General features: G+C 36.4%; 1 protein-coding gene across 25 annotated transcripts in view; it reads right to left on the bottom strand.

Moving 5' to 3' along the window:
* Positions 1–12,925, bottom strand: part of GDPD4 (glycerophosphodiester phosphodiesterase domain containing 4) — a 120,020-nt gene that overhangs the window by 34,543 nt on the left and 72,552 nt on the right. For 21 of the 25 annotated variants that reach the window (XR_003125066.3, XR_007404489.1, XR_007404481.1 and 18 more), the window contains one exon: positions 2,555–2,702. The exons of 3 other annotated variants lie outside the window; for them this stretch is intronic. Coding sequence is in view for 5 of the 22 variants with exons in the window: in XM_025419565.3 (XP_025275350.1) it covers positions 2,555–2,702 (148 nt within the window). In the remaining 17 variants the exon portion in view is untranslated. Of the gene's footprint in view, positions 1–2,554; positions 2,703–3,326; positions 4,051–12,925 lie in introns of those variants that run through there. One more of the 25 variants, XM_025419576.3, reaches the window with a different exon arrangement.

Below are 12,925 nucleotides of genomic sequence, written 5' to 3'. Positions count from 1 at the left end.
CCCACTGAAGTAACCTCAAAAACTTTGTGTTACAAAGTAAATGAATATTCTAAATTAAAATGTATGAGGTATGTATGTGACAGATCATTTACAAAAACGACAATATTTCACCCAAAATGTAGGAATGTATATAGTGTGACTTTGCTGTTCCTCTCCATCAATAAATGAAGTCTATTTCTCCCCTACCCTACCTTGATTCTGGACTTGGCCATGTAATTGTCTTTGGCTCACAGACTACACACCAGGAAAGCCTTAAAAACTGTATGTGCACTGGGGCTTGACCTTTCTTATTGCTGGGAACCCACAGCCACCAGTTGAACATGCTCAAGCTGGCCTCCTTGAGGATGAGTGATCACATGAAGAAAGATCCCAGGCATTCCAGGTAAGACCTGAGACATATGGATGCACTCATCCTACTCCTACACCAAGCTGGCTCAGACCAGAGGACCACTTAGCCATAACAAAAAATGTGACAAATAAATATTTGTCTTAAGGAACTACACTTGAGGTGTTTTTTTTTTTTAAGTAGTAAAAGCTGACAGACTGTAAATACACACATGCACACACACACATACATTTATAATTCCCCACTTTAACCTCTTCAATTAACAGACCAATGATCAGAGTAGATCGTGATGGATTAAAAGTAATTCTGTTGTACTATCATTATCCTCAATTTCCTAATAAACAAAAAGAGGCACAGACAAGCTAACTAATGTTTCCAAGTGTGGTAGTGCCAAGACTTAAAACTGCATATTCTAACTCCAGAGTGTGAGCTGTTTGAGAAAACTCAGGTGATACTGGTCCCACTTTCCTGAACAAAGTGACATTGGAGTCTTTAAAAAAGCCAAAGCCACATATAGAAAAAAGTTTCTTTTTAAACTTTATATCCTTTTGTACTCTTTGAATTTTGAATCACATGAATTTATTGTCAATTCAAATAGTATCAATCCAAGTATTAAAATAAAAAGATTTAATAAAGCTTCATTTAATATATACAAAGGGACAACTCTGATACATTACTGATTTAGGGGACAGGATTATGGAGTGGTGTGTTGCTTTCAGATTTATGTATTTTTATAATGACTGAATTTCATATAATGAACAGGCTTACTTTGTAATCAATTTTTAAAAACAAAATGTTATAAAAATATCAGGGAAGGAAAGGAAAATTATATGAGGACAGACAAATAGAAAGGCTTCACCTAGCCAAGGGACCTGCCATTCAAGGTTTTCTTCAAGGTCATCCCCAGAAAGTTACCCAAGCCACTGAGAACAAAGGTATCAGTAATTTTACACTGCCACCAGACCTCAATGTAGTACTGGCTCTATGAGACTGTGTCCTGACCCTGATTCTTTTTCTCCTGGTCCTGACCCTAAGCAAGGGCTAGTGACGCCCTGGTCCTGACTCTAAACAAGGGCTAGTGATGCCCAGAGGGATGGTGAAGGCAACTGAAATTTATGCTTCTCATTTGGGCTTCTCTGCTTAACTGCATACCTTTTTAAGACAGCTTGGAGTTTGGGTTTTTACTCTCAACTAGACACTTCTCTGAATTGAGGCTCTTTGGTGACTAGGAAGTGAAATTTTAAAATTACCTAAAAGTGACTAGAAAAGTTATGGGACCTGAGTAGGATTTCATTCAGGAGCAGGGAAAGGCTAACTCACAGAGCAGTTTAAACAATGAAGAGAAATTAAGCTCATTTCTGTTGTACACTATTGTGTCCAGCTCAGTCAAGCTACTTTAACAGATAAGAGCTTGGTAGCAGTTAACTGGTTATCCAGGGCTGCTTCCACAGATAACAAATTATAGGAGTTTAGCTGTGATTATAACCCAAGTGTTCAGGTCCCTAAACCTTTGACAATAAGCAGTATCAGGGATAGGAGGGCAATCAAGTTAGGTGGCTGGACACTAGCTCTCTCTTTTCCTTTTTAAAAATTTTATTTACCTATTTTGAGAGAGAGGATGCAAGTTGGGGGAGGAGCAGAAGGAGAGGGAGAATCTCAATCACACTTCACACTGAGCTCAGGCCCTGAGACTGACTCTTCTTTTCAAAAGCATTTTGTTCAAGACACACAGTTTTCACTTTGGAGTCAAATATACTTGGTTTTCTCCACACAACCCAGGTCATTGTCATCATTGCCATGCGTCTAGGAAGGTGGGGCTACCGTAACAAAACTCTGGAGTCAAACCTCATTCTGAATGTGGCATCATATGACTATGTCCAAGAATCTTAATATCTTCAAATTTCACTTTCTTCATGGGGATAATAAGAATGTGTAACTGAGAGGGTCAAATTACATAGTGCATGAAAAACATATTGTGAAGACTCAATAAATGGCAGTTATTATAACAATATTAATTTCTCTCTGCAAATCACAGAAGGATGTGGGTGAGAGAAGGGAAAAGAATGCCTTATTTCCAATATCACAGAGGTCTCTGCTATTAAGTAGCTCCCCAGGGGGTCTGCACAGTGGACAATGTAGGGGTGGGATAAAGGACTTTCATTCCTACTATACCAGACTTGAAAAGAACAATCTGGACAACCAGCTCACCATGAAGAAGTAAGGGTGATTTATCTGCCTCAGGATCTGAATGTTGTCTGTGGTCACTGAATGAATCCTGGAGCACCAGGCCAGTGAGTAGAGCCAAGGTTCATTGACGATGTATAAATTGATTGTGATGTTAGCTGCTTTATAATCTCTGGAATAAAAACAGAATCCACAGGGAATTTAGACTTAATCTCACTTTCCTCATCTAAAAGGGTAACAAACCACCAGGTTTGGAAGAGGCCGCTGCTTAAATCACTAGAAGCAGCTGGTCCTGTGACAACTTATGATAATGCAGAACGGGTTTATGTTGCAATGAGGTAAAGGACTGGATTTAATACCTAACCAACATGATATGTTAGTAAAGTAGATGTCCTGAGGAGGAAAAAAAAAGAAAGTAGGAAAAAAAGACAAAGCACTATTTGTAGCATTTGCCAATTTCTATGGTGTAAATACTTCTACCTTAGCCAATTTTAAGCTACCACTGGTCAAACAGATCTGCAAAGCTTCTGAATATTTAATAAATGACTCCCATGTGCTGACATGAACCAGCTCCAGGACACTATTGTGTAGCAACTACACATACTTTCATCAGAGCACTTAACACCCTCTACTAAATTTATCTGCTTTCTTATTAGTCTTCTTTATTTGACTATAATCAAATTAAAAGTAGAGACTGTGTATTATTCATCTCTGCATATCTAGTACCTAGCATAATACCTGCCCTCATAAATGATAAATGAAGGAATGAATAAATGAATACCAATCTGGTAAATACTTAAATTTCAAATATAAAATTTATTTACAAGCACTGAGTAGGGACAATGAAACCAAACGTTTCCCAATGCACAACATATCAGCAGACACTTGTACATTCTCTATAGAGAAAAGAAGAAAATAAGTATTGAAACCCTTAGCAAGTCTAGTCAAGTTGTCATTTTCAGGAATTAAATTTCTTACAAAAAATAAAAAATAAAAAATAAATTTCTTACAAAATACATCATGTAAATGCCTTCAAAAAATTTTTTAAACAGCTCTGTACAAGCTTGGGTTTGAATTCCAGCTCTATCATACTCTAACCTGGCAAATTGTTAGGCTCAATGTATAACTATAAACTATATAGCACTGCCTTTGCAGGAGTGTTTGCAATTATCCAGTATGTTAGAATTATCTCTAAGATAATTCTACAAATTACCCACAGATAAATAAAAAAATAGGAATAAGGAAATAGTAGTAAAAGCTACTTATACTTTTGAAACCAATACACAAAAATCAATCACATTTACATATATTACTAATGAATACATAGAAACTATCAAAAACACAATATCGTTAACAATTAACAAAGAGGGATCCCTGGGTGGCGCAGCGGTTTGGCGCCTGCCTTTGGCCCAGGGCGCGATCCTGGAGACCCGGGATCGAATCCCACGTCGGGCTCCCGGTGCATGGAGCCTGCTTCTCCCTCTGCCTGTGTCTCTGCCTCTCTCTCTCTCTCTCTGTGGCTAACATAAGTAAATAAAAATTTAAAAAAAAAAAAAAAAAAAAACAATTAACAAAGAAAATAAAATACTGTGGTATAAACTCAACAAAACAAGTGCAAAATCTATAAGCTGAAAACTACAAAGTACTGATGAAAGTAATCAAAGAATATTTTTTTAAAAATAGACAATGTGTTCATAGACTGGAAGACTCAATGCTATAAAGATGTTAATTATCATCTTTAAAAAGATCAGTTAATTTTGAAACTGATCCATAGTCTTAATGCAACTCCTATCAAAATCCCAGTGTTTTGTACAACCAGGTCAATTGATTCTAAAATTATATGGAGAGGCACCTGGGTGGCTCAGCTGGTTAAGTTTTTGCCTCCGGCTCAGGTCATGATTCCAGGGTCCTGGGTTTGAGCCCCGAGTCAGGCTCCCTGCTCAGCAAGGAGTCTGCTGTTCCCTATCTCTCTGCCCCTCCCCTGCACTCCTCCCACCCCCCGATCATGCTCTTTAAATAAATATTTAAAAATAAAACAAAATTATATGGAAAGACACAGCCCCAAAATAAATCAATCCTGAAAAAGGAGAATAAAGTGAAAGGGGGTCAGTCTACCTAATATTAAGGTTTATTAGTAATCAAGCTACAGTAATCAAGAACATGTAATATTAGAGAAGAGAGAAGCACACAGTTCAATGGAATATAATTTATTTATTTATTTATTTATTTTTAATGGAACATAATTTAAAACCCAGAAACAAACCCACACAAATATGCCTAAATGATTTTTTTTTTTTTTTTTTTTTTTTTTTTTACAAAGGTGCAGAAGCAATTCAATGGAATAAGGACAGTTTTTCCAACAAATGGTGACAGAACAATTGGACAGGCAGAGACCAAAAAAAAAAAAAAAAAAAAAAAACCACAAAAAAACAAGTACCTTGAGATATACCACACAGACTTAAATATATAAAACTACATAAAATATATAAGATATGTAAAACTCACTTTCAGGGAAATACTATGAAAGAAAATTTTTGAGATCTAAGGGTTAGACAAAGAGCTCTTAGACTTGAGCTAAAAACATGACTCATAAAAGGGAAAACTGATATGCTAGGCTTCATCAAAATTAAAAACTTTTTGGGGGTGCCTGGATGACTCGGTTGGTTAAGCATTTGCTTTTGGCTCAGGTCATGATCCTGGGGTCCTGGAATTGAGCCCTCACATTGGGCTCCCTGCTTGGTGGGGAGTCTGCTTCTTTCTCTCACTCTCCCTCTGTGCTCTACCCAACCCCTCAAATAAATAAATAAATAAATAAAAATCTTAAAAAACAAAACAAAAGACTTGAGCCTTGGGAAGAATTAAAAAAAAAAAATTAAAAAACTTTTGCTCTGTGGAAGACCCCCTTAAGAGGATACTACAGACTAGCCATAGACTAGGACAAAATATTTGCAAAACACAGTTCCAACAAGGGACTAGTATTTATAACATTCAAAGAACTACAAATATGATGAACTCAAAGAGACACACAGTGAGACACACTATAATCAAATTTTCAAAAGGCAAAGACAAAGAAAGAATCCTGAAAGCACTAAAACAAAAGCAACTTGTCAGATCCAAGGAACCCTCAATGAAGTTATCCCCAGATTTCACATCAGCAACTTTAGAGTCCAGGAAGCAATGGGCCCACATATTCCAAATGTTAAGAGAAAAAAAATATATAAACCAAGACTACTAGGGATCCGTGGGTGGCTCAGCAGTTTGGCGCCTGCCTTTGGCCCAGGGCGCGATCCTGGAGTCCCGGGATCGAGTCCCATGTCAGGCTCCCGGCATGGAGCTTGCTTCTCCCTCCTTCTGTGTCTCTGCCTTTCTCTCTCTCTCTCTCTGTGTGTGTGTGTCTATCATAAATCAATCAATCAATCAATCAATCAATCAATCTTTAAAACACACACACACACACACACACAAAAACCAAGACTACTATCGCAAACAAACAAACAAACAAACAAACCAAAAAGCTGTCCTTGAATAGTGAAGGGGAAAATTAAGGCATTCCCAGATAAACTGAGGGAGTTCATGGCCACTAAACCTGCCCTTTAAGAGAAGCCCAAAGGAGTCCTGCAAGGTGAAAGGATTGAGTACTAGAGAGTAATTCACAGCTGTATGGAGAAAGATCTCAATAAAAATAAATGGGCAACCATAAAAGTTAGTATTATTGTAAGAATAATTTGAAAGACTAATATATCTAAAGAAAAAACAATTAGTCTGCAAGACAGTATCCCTGTAATTTTGGTTTATAATTCCACACATAGTTTCCTATGTAAATTAAGAGACTAATGAGTTTAAAAGAATTACTAGCTTACGTTCTGGAGTACACCACATACAAAGATGTAATTTTCTGATATCAACAACCAGATGAGGTAGGAAAGAAATTGTAAAGAAGCAGAGTTTTTGTATGTTACTAAAATTAAGCTGGTATAAATTCATATTAGAATCTTATGGATTTAGGATTTTTTTTTAGATTTTATTTATTTATTCATGATAGAGAGAGAGAGAGAGAGGCAGAGACACAGGCAGAGGGAGAAGCAGGCTCCATGCAGGGAGCCCGACACGGGCCCGATCCCGGGACTCCAGCATCACGCCCCGGGCAAAAGGCAGGTGCCAAACCGCTGAGCCACCAAGGGATCCCCTAGGATGTTAAATATAATTTCCATGGTAACCACAAAGAAAATAGGTATGGAATATATCCAAAAAGAAATAAGAAAAGGATTTAAACATTTCACTACAAAAAAATCAACTAAACACATATACATAAAACAATACTACAGGAAATAAGGGACAAAAAAGTTATAAAGGCATTATAGAAATAACAGTAAGAGATGACAGATACAAAATAAATATTTACAGAAATGACCCAAGTCACAAAATGACCTAAGTCCCTTCTTCTCAGTAGTTATTTTAAATGTAAATGGATTTGGGCTTGGCAGTTTAGCGCAGCCTTCGGCCCAAGGTGTAATCCTGGAGACCGGAGATGTCGGGCTCCCTTTGTGGAGCCTGCTTCTCCCTCTGCCTGTGTCTCTGCCTCTCTCTCTCTCTCTGTGTCTCTCATGAATAAATAAATAAAAATCTTAAAAAAAATGTAAATGGATTAAACTCTACAACAGACATTGGCAGAATGACCCAACTATATGCTCTCTTCAAGAAACTCATTTTAGATTCAAAGACAGACAGATTACAAATGAAGAATGGAAAAAAGATATTCTGTACAAATAGTAACCCAAATCAGCAGAGGTGGCTATACAGATATCAGACAAAATAGACTTATATCAAAAATGGTAACAAGAGGCAAGGAAAGACACATACATTAATAAATGGTTCAATATGGCAAGAAAATATAACAATTATAAACATTTATGCACCTAATGACAGACCAAGAAAATGTGTACAGCAAAACTTGATGGAATTGAAGGGAGAAACAGATAGATGTATAGTAATAGTTTGATACGTCAATACTCTATTAACAATGGATAGAACAACCAGATCAAAGATAAGTAAGGAAATGGATGACTTAATCAACACAAGAAACTAACTATATCTAACAGACATATACAGAATACTTAACAATAACAGCATACAAACATTATTCTTGAGGGCACACAGGACATTTTACAGGATAGACCAATATGTTAGGTCACAGATAAAGTCACAATACATTTTAAAAGATAGTTATCATACAAAGTATCTTCTAACCACATGAGGATGAAGCTAGAAGTCAGTAACATAAAACTGAAAAATTCACATATTTGTGAAAAATTAAACCACATACTTTTAAACAATCAACAAGGGAAATTAGAAAATACTTAGAGATTAATGGAAACAAAATCACAACATGGGAAAATTCATGGGATGCAGCAAAAGTGGTGCTAAAGGGGAAATTTATAGCTAAATTTGCTTATATTTAAAAAACAAGAAAAATCTCAGAGTGCCTGGGTGGCTCAGTTGCTTCAGCAGCTACCTTCAGCTTAGGTCATGATCTTGTGGTCCTAGGATCAAGTTCTACATTGGGCTCCCTGCTGAGTGAGGGGGTCTGTTTCTTCCTTTCCCTATGTCCCTCCCCACCATTCAGGCTCTCTCTCTCAAATAAATAAATAAAATCTTTTAACAAAAACAAGAAAAATCTCAAATCAACGACCTATTTTTATATCTCAAGGACCTAGAGAGTAAATTGACCCAACATAGCAAAAGAAAGAATACAATAAAGATGACAGCATACATAAATTAGAGAAAAGAAGACCTATAGGGAAAATCAATGAAATCAAAAGTTAATTCCTTGAATAAAATCAACAAAATTAATAAACCTTTAGCTTAATGGACTAATAAGAAAAAAAAAGACTCAAATTACAGAAATCAGAAGTGAAAGGACATTACTACCAATTTTATAGAGATTAAAAGAATGATAAGAAAGTACTATGAACTTTCAGTACTATGAACAGATGTACATCAACAAATTTGATAACCTAGATAAAATGGACAAATTCCTAAGAACACAGAACCTACCAAGACTGAATCATGAAGAATTAGAAGATGTGAATGGATCTATAATGAGTAAGGAGACTGAATCATCACTAAAAATATCCCAACAAAGAAAGTCCTAGACCCAATGATTTCACTGGTGAATTTCACCAAACATTTAAAGAACTAATACCAAACCATTAGGATGGCTACATCAAAAAAACAGAAAATAATGATATGGAGAATATGGAAAACTGGAACTTTTGTGCAATGCTAGTTCAGCTGCTATGGAAAACAGCATGACAGTTCTTCAAAAATATTAAAAATAGAATTACTACTTGTTTCAGAAAGATGAGAGTAGGAAGATCTCGAATTCATCTTGTCCCAGGGACACACAGAGATAACAGCAACATTCTATGTGACTAACTGTAAATGACCTGAAGACTGGCAAAACACATCTGCCATAGCTAAGCATAGAGAGAAGGCCACACTGAAAATGGTAAAAATGGTAGGGAGGGACAGAGACTTTTCTTAGAACCAAATTCCTGCTGTGACTAACTACAAACGGGAGGCATATCACAAGCACAGAGAAGCAAGAGTATCAGACTCCACCACAGGCATCCCTGGCAGGGGGACCCACACTGGAAGATAATGTCTGGCTTTGAAAATTGGCAGGGCTTAACTCCAAGAACTTTAATAATCAGCAGGGTTTAACTCTGTGAGCTTTAAGAATCCATGAGACTTAATTCTGGGAGATCTGGGAGTGACAGGAAACTGAGTCTCTGAGCATAAAGAACCAGCATACCAAATAATTAGACTAAAAAACAGCACAAAAGCAGCAGTTTGTAAAGCATATGTGAAGGAGATTCATTGACCCTTCTTAGAATATGTATAGGAGGAGCAAGAATCTACAGGAAATTTCTCAGGGAACAAAAGTACTGGCAGACAGCATTTGCCTTTCACTTCCCCAGCCTAGACAGCCAGCGCTAACACTATCTATCTTGCTAGTAGTACCACATGTCCTGCCATGGTGTTCCCCTGCAGAACTACCTCATCCAACTCAGATGCAAGAGTCCCTCCAAAGTGGCTGCTGCCCACCACACTCTGAAGTCTGCCCCAGCTGGACCAGTCCACTCCAAAGTGACTCCTGCTCTGGGGAAGTGGAAAAATAACCCCCCCACACACACACACCAGGGTGCCCATAGTCCTTGCAGCTAGGCCTCTTAGAACAGGGAGCAAGCACTGCCTTTTGGTATGCCTACAGCTGTGGCAGAGAGGCTAACTGCAGACAGCTAGGCCCCATACACCAACAAGCCAGTGGCTGCTGCAGGTAGATCTCTCAATAATGTGGAGACCAAACCCTGCCTAGTGTATCCACAGCAAGCAAAGCAGGTCATCACAGCCAGCTGGGTTGAAGGCAATCACAGTTCAGCTACAATAGGAGGGTGCATGCAGCCAACACAGGGGACACTCCCAGAGCACCTGGTTCTGGTAACCAGAGGGGATTGTGCCAGAAGGCAGTATAGGACTACAAAAGGCCACCATATTCAAGACCAGCAGATATAACTGCTAAACCTAATACATAGAAATGAACACAGAGAGAAGAAATGAAAAGACAGAGTAACATGTCCCATAGGAAACAAAAAGTCAAAATCACAGTAAAAGAGCTAAAAGAAATGGAGATAAGCAATATGCCTGATAAAGAATTCCAAGTAATATTCACAGAGATACTCCATAAACGTGAGAAAAGAGTGGAGAACTTATTGAGAACTTCAACAAAAAGATAGAAACTACAGAAAATAACCAGTCAGAGCTGAAGAATCCAATAACCAAAATAAAAAATATACTAGCAGATTAGAGGCCAAAGAAGGGGTCAGCAATCTGGAAGACAGGGTAATGGAAATCAACCAAGCTGAACAGCAAAAAGAAAAAAGAATAAAATAAATAAATAAAACTAGGTTAAGGGAAGTCAGTGACATCAAGTGTAACAACATTTACATTACAGGGATCCCAGAAGGAAAAGAAAAAGAGAAAGCAGAAAAATTATATAAAGAAAAGATAACCGAAAACTTCCCTAATCTAGGGAAGGAAACACATCCAGGTCCAGGTAGCACAGAAAGTCTTAAAAAGATAAACCCAAGGAGGTCCACACCAAAGCATATAAAGTAAAATGGCAGAGTGCCTGGCTGGCTCAGTCAGTAAAGCAAGTGACTTTCAATCTCCAGGTCGTTAGTTTAAGCCCCACATTGAGCATGGAGCCTACTTTAAAAAGAAAAAAAAAAAAGAAAAAAAAGAAAAATAGCAAAAAATAATGACAAAGAGAAACAAAGTGTTTCTCAGATATAAAAAAGTTGAAGGAGTTCATTACCACTAATCCAGATTTATGATAAAGGTTAAGGAGAATTTTTTTAAGTAAAAAGAAAAGGCTATAATTAGAAGAAAATTATGAAAGGGAAAAAGTTCACAGGTAAAAGCAACCATAAATTAAAGCTCATAGATTAATCACTTATAAAGACAGTAATAGAGGTTAAATAACAAGAGTAGTAAAATGAATCATATCTATAAAAATTTTGTATATTAAATATACACAAAATAAAAAGATATAAAACATGACATCATATGGATAAAATGGGGAGGGGAAGTAAAAATTAGTGCTTTTTAGAATGTGTTCAAACTTAAGTCACCATAAACTTAATGTAGACAGCTACGTGTTTATATATAAACTCAATGATAAACACAAATAAAAAAAACCTGTGATAGATACACAAAAATTAGAGAGAGAAAATAATCTAACGTATCACAAAAGAAAGCCATCAAAGTACAGGGAAGAGAGCAAAGGAAGAAAAAAGGAACAGAGGAGAACTACAAAAATAACCATAAAACAAACAATAAGATGGCAATAACTACATATATATCAGTAATTACTTTAAATGTAAATGGACTAAATAATCTAATCAAAATACATAAGGTGACAGAATGGCTAAAAAAGACAAGACCAAATCTTATGATGCCTACAGGAGATTCACTTCAGGCCTGAAAACACATACAGACTGAAAGTGAATGGATGGAAAAACTTGTTCCATGCAAATAGAAGTGAAAAAAAAATTAAAAGGCCAGGGTAGCAACACTTATATCAGACAAAATGGACTTTAAAACACAAATTATAAGAAGAAACAAAGAACTGTACTACATGATAATAAAGAAATTAATTCAACAAGAGGATATAACAGTTATAAATATTTACACATCCAACAGTGGAGCATATATATATATATATATATATATATATATATATATATGGCAAATATTAACAGTTCTAAAGGGAGAAATTGACAGTAATACAATAATAATAGGGGATTTTAATACTCTTCTTAAAAATCAATGCGTAGATCACCCAGATAGAAAATCAACAAAGGAACAATGGCTTTGTTTGTTTGTTTGTTTTAAAGATTTTATTTATTTATTAATGAGAGACACAAAGAGAGACAGACACATAGGCAGAGGGGAGAAGCAGGCTCCATGCAGGGTGCCCGATGTGGAGCTTGATGTGGGGCTTGATCCCAGGACTCTAGGATCATGCCCTGGGCCAAAGGCAGGCGCTAAACCACTGAGCTACCCAGGGATCCTCAGGAACAATGGCTTTGAATGATACACTAGACCTAACAGATATACACAGAACATTCCAACCAAAACAGCAGAATACATATTCTTTTCAATTGCACAGGGAACATTCTCCAGGACAGATCATGTTCGGCTGCAAAACAAGTATCAATAAATTTAAATAGATTGAAATTATACCACATATCTTTTCTAACCATTGATGTGTAGCATGAAACTACACATCAATTACAAAAAAAAATTGGAAAAACCACAAACACACTGGAGGCTAAACAACATGCTACTAAACAACCAATGGGTCAATGAAGAAATCAAAGAGGAAATAAAATTTAAATAAACACAAATGAAAAGGAAAGCACAATGATCTACAATCTTTGGGACAAAGCAAAAGCAGTTCAAAGAGGGAAGTTTATAGCAATAAAGGCCTACCTCAAGAAACAAGAAAAACCTCAAATATAAAACCTAATCTTATATCTAAAGGAGTTAGAAAAAGAAGAACAAACAAAACCCCAAACCAATAGAAGGAAGGAAAGAATAGATATCAGGGCAGAAATAAATGAAATACAAACTAAAAAAACAATAGAACCAATCAATAAAGCCAGGAGCTGGTTTTTTTTGTTTTGTTTTGTTTTTGTTTTTGTTTTTTTTTTTTGAAAGATCAACACAGGTGAAAAACCTTTAGCCAGACTTATCAAAAAAAAAAAAAAAAAAAGAATTAACAAAATTGGAAATAAAGGAAGAGAAATAGCTAATATCACAGAAATACAA

The sequence above is a fragment of the Canis lupus genome, chromosome 21 (assembly GCF_003254725.2).
Source record: "Canis lupus dingo isolate Sandy chromosome 21, ASM325472v2, whole genome shotgun sequence".
Classification (NCBI taxonomy): Eukaryota; Metazoa; Chordata; class Mammalia; order Carnivora; family Canidae; genus Canis; species Canis lupus.
The sequence above is the reverse complement of the archived record's forward strand: the minus strand, read 5'-3'. Positions and strand labels throughout refer to the sequence as shown.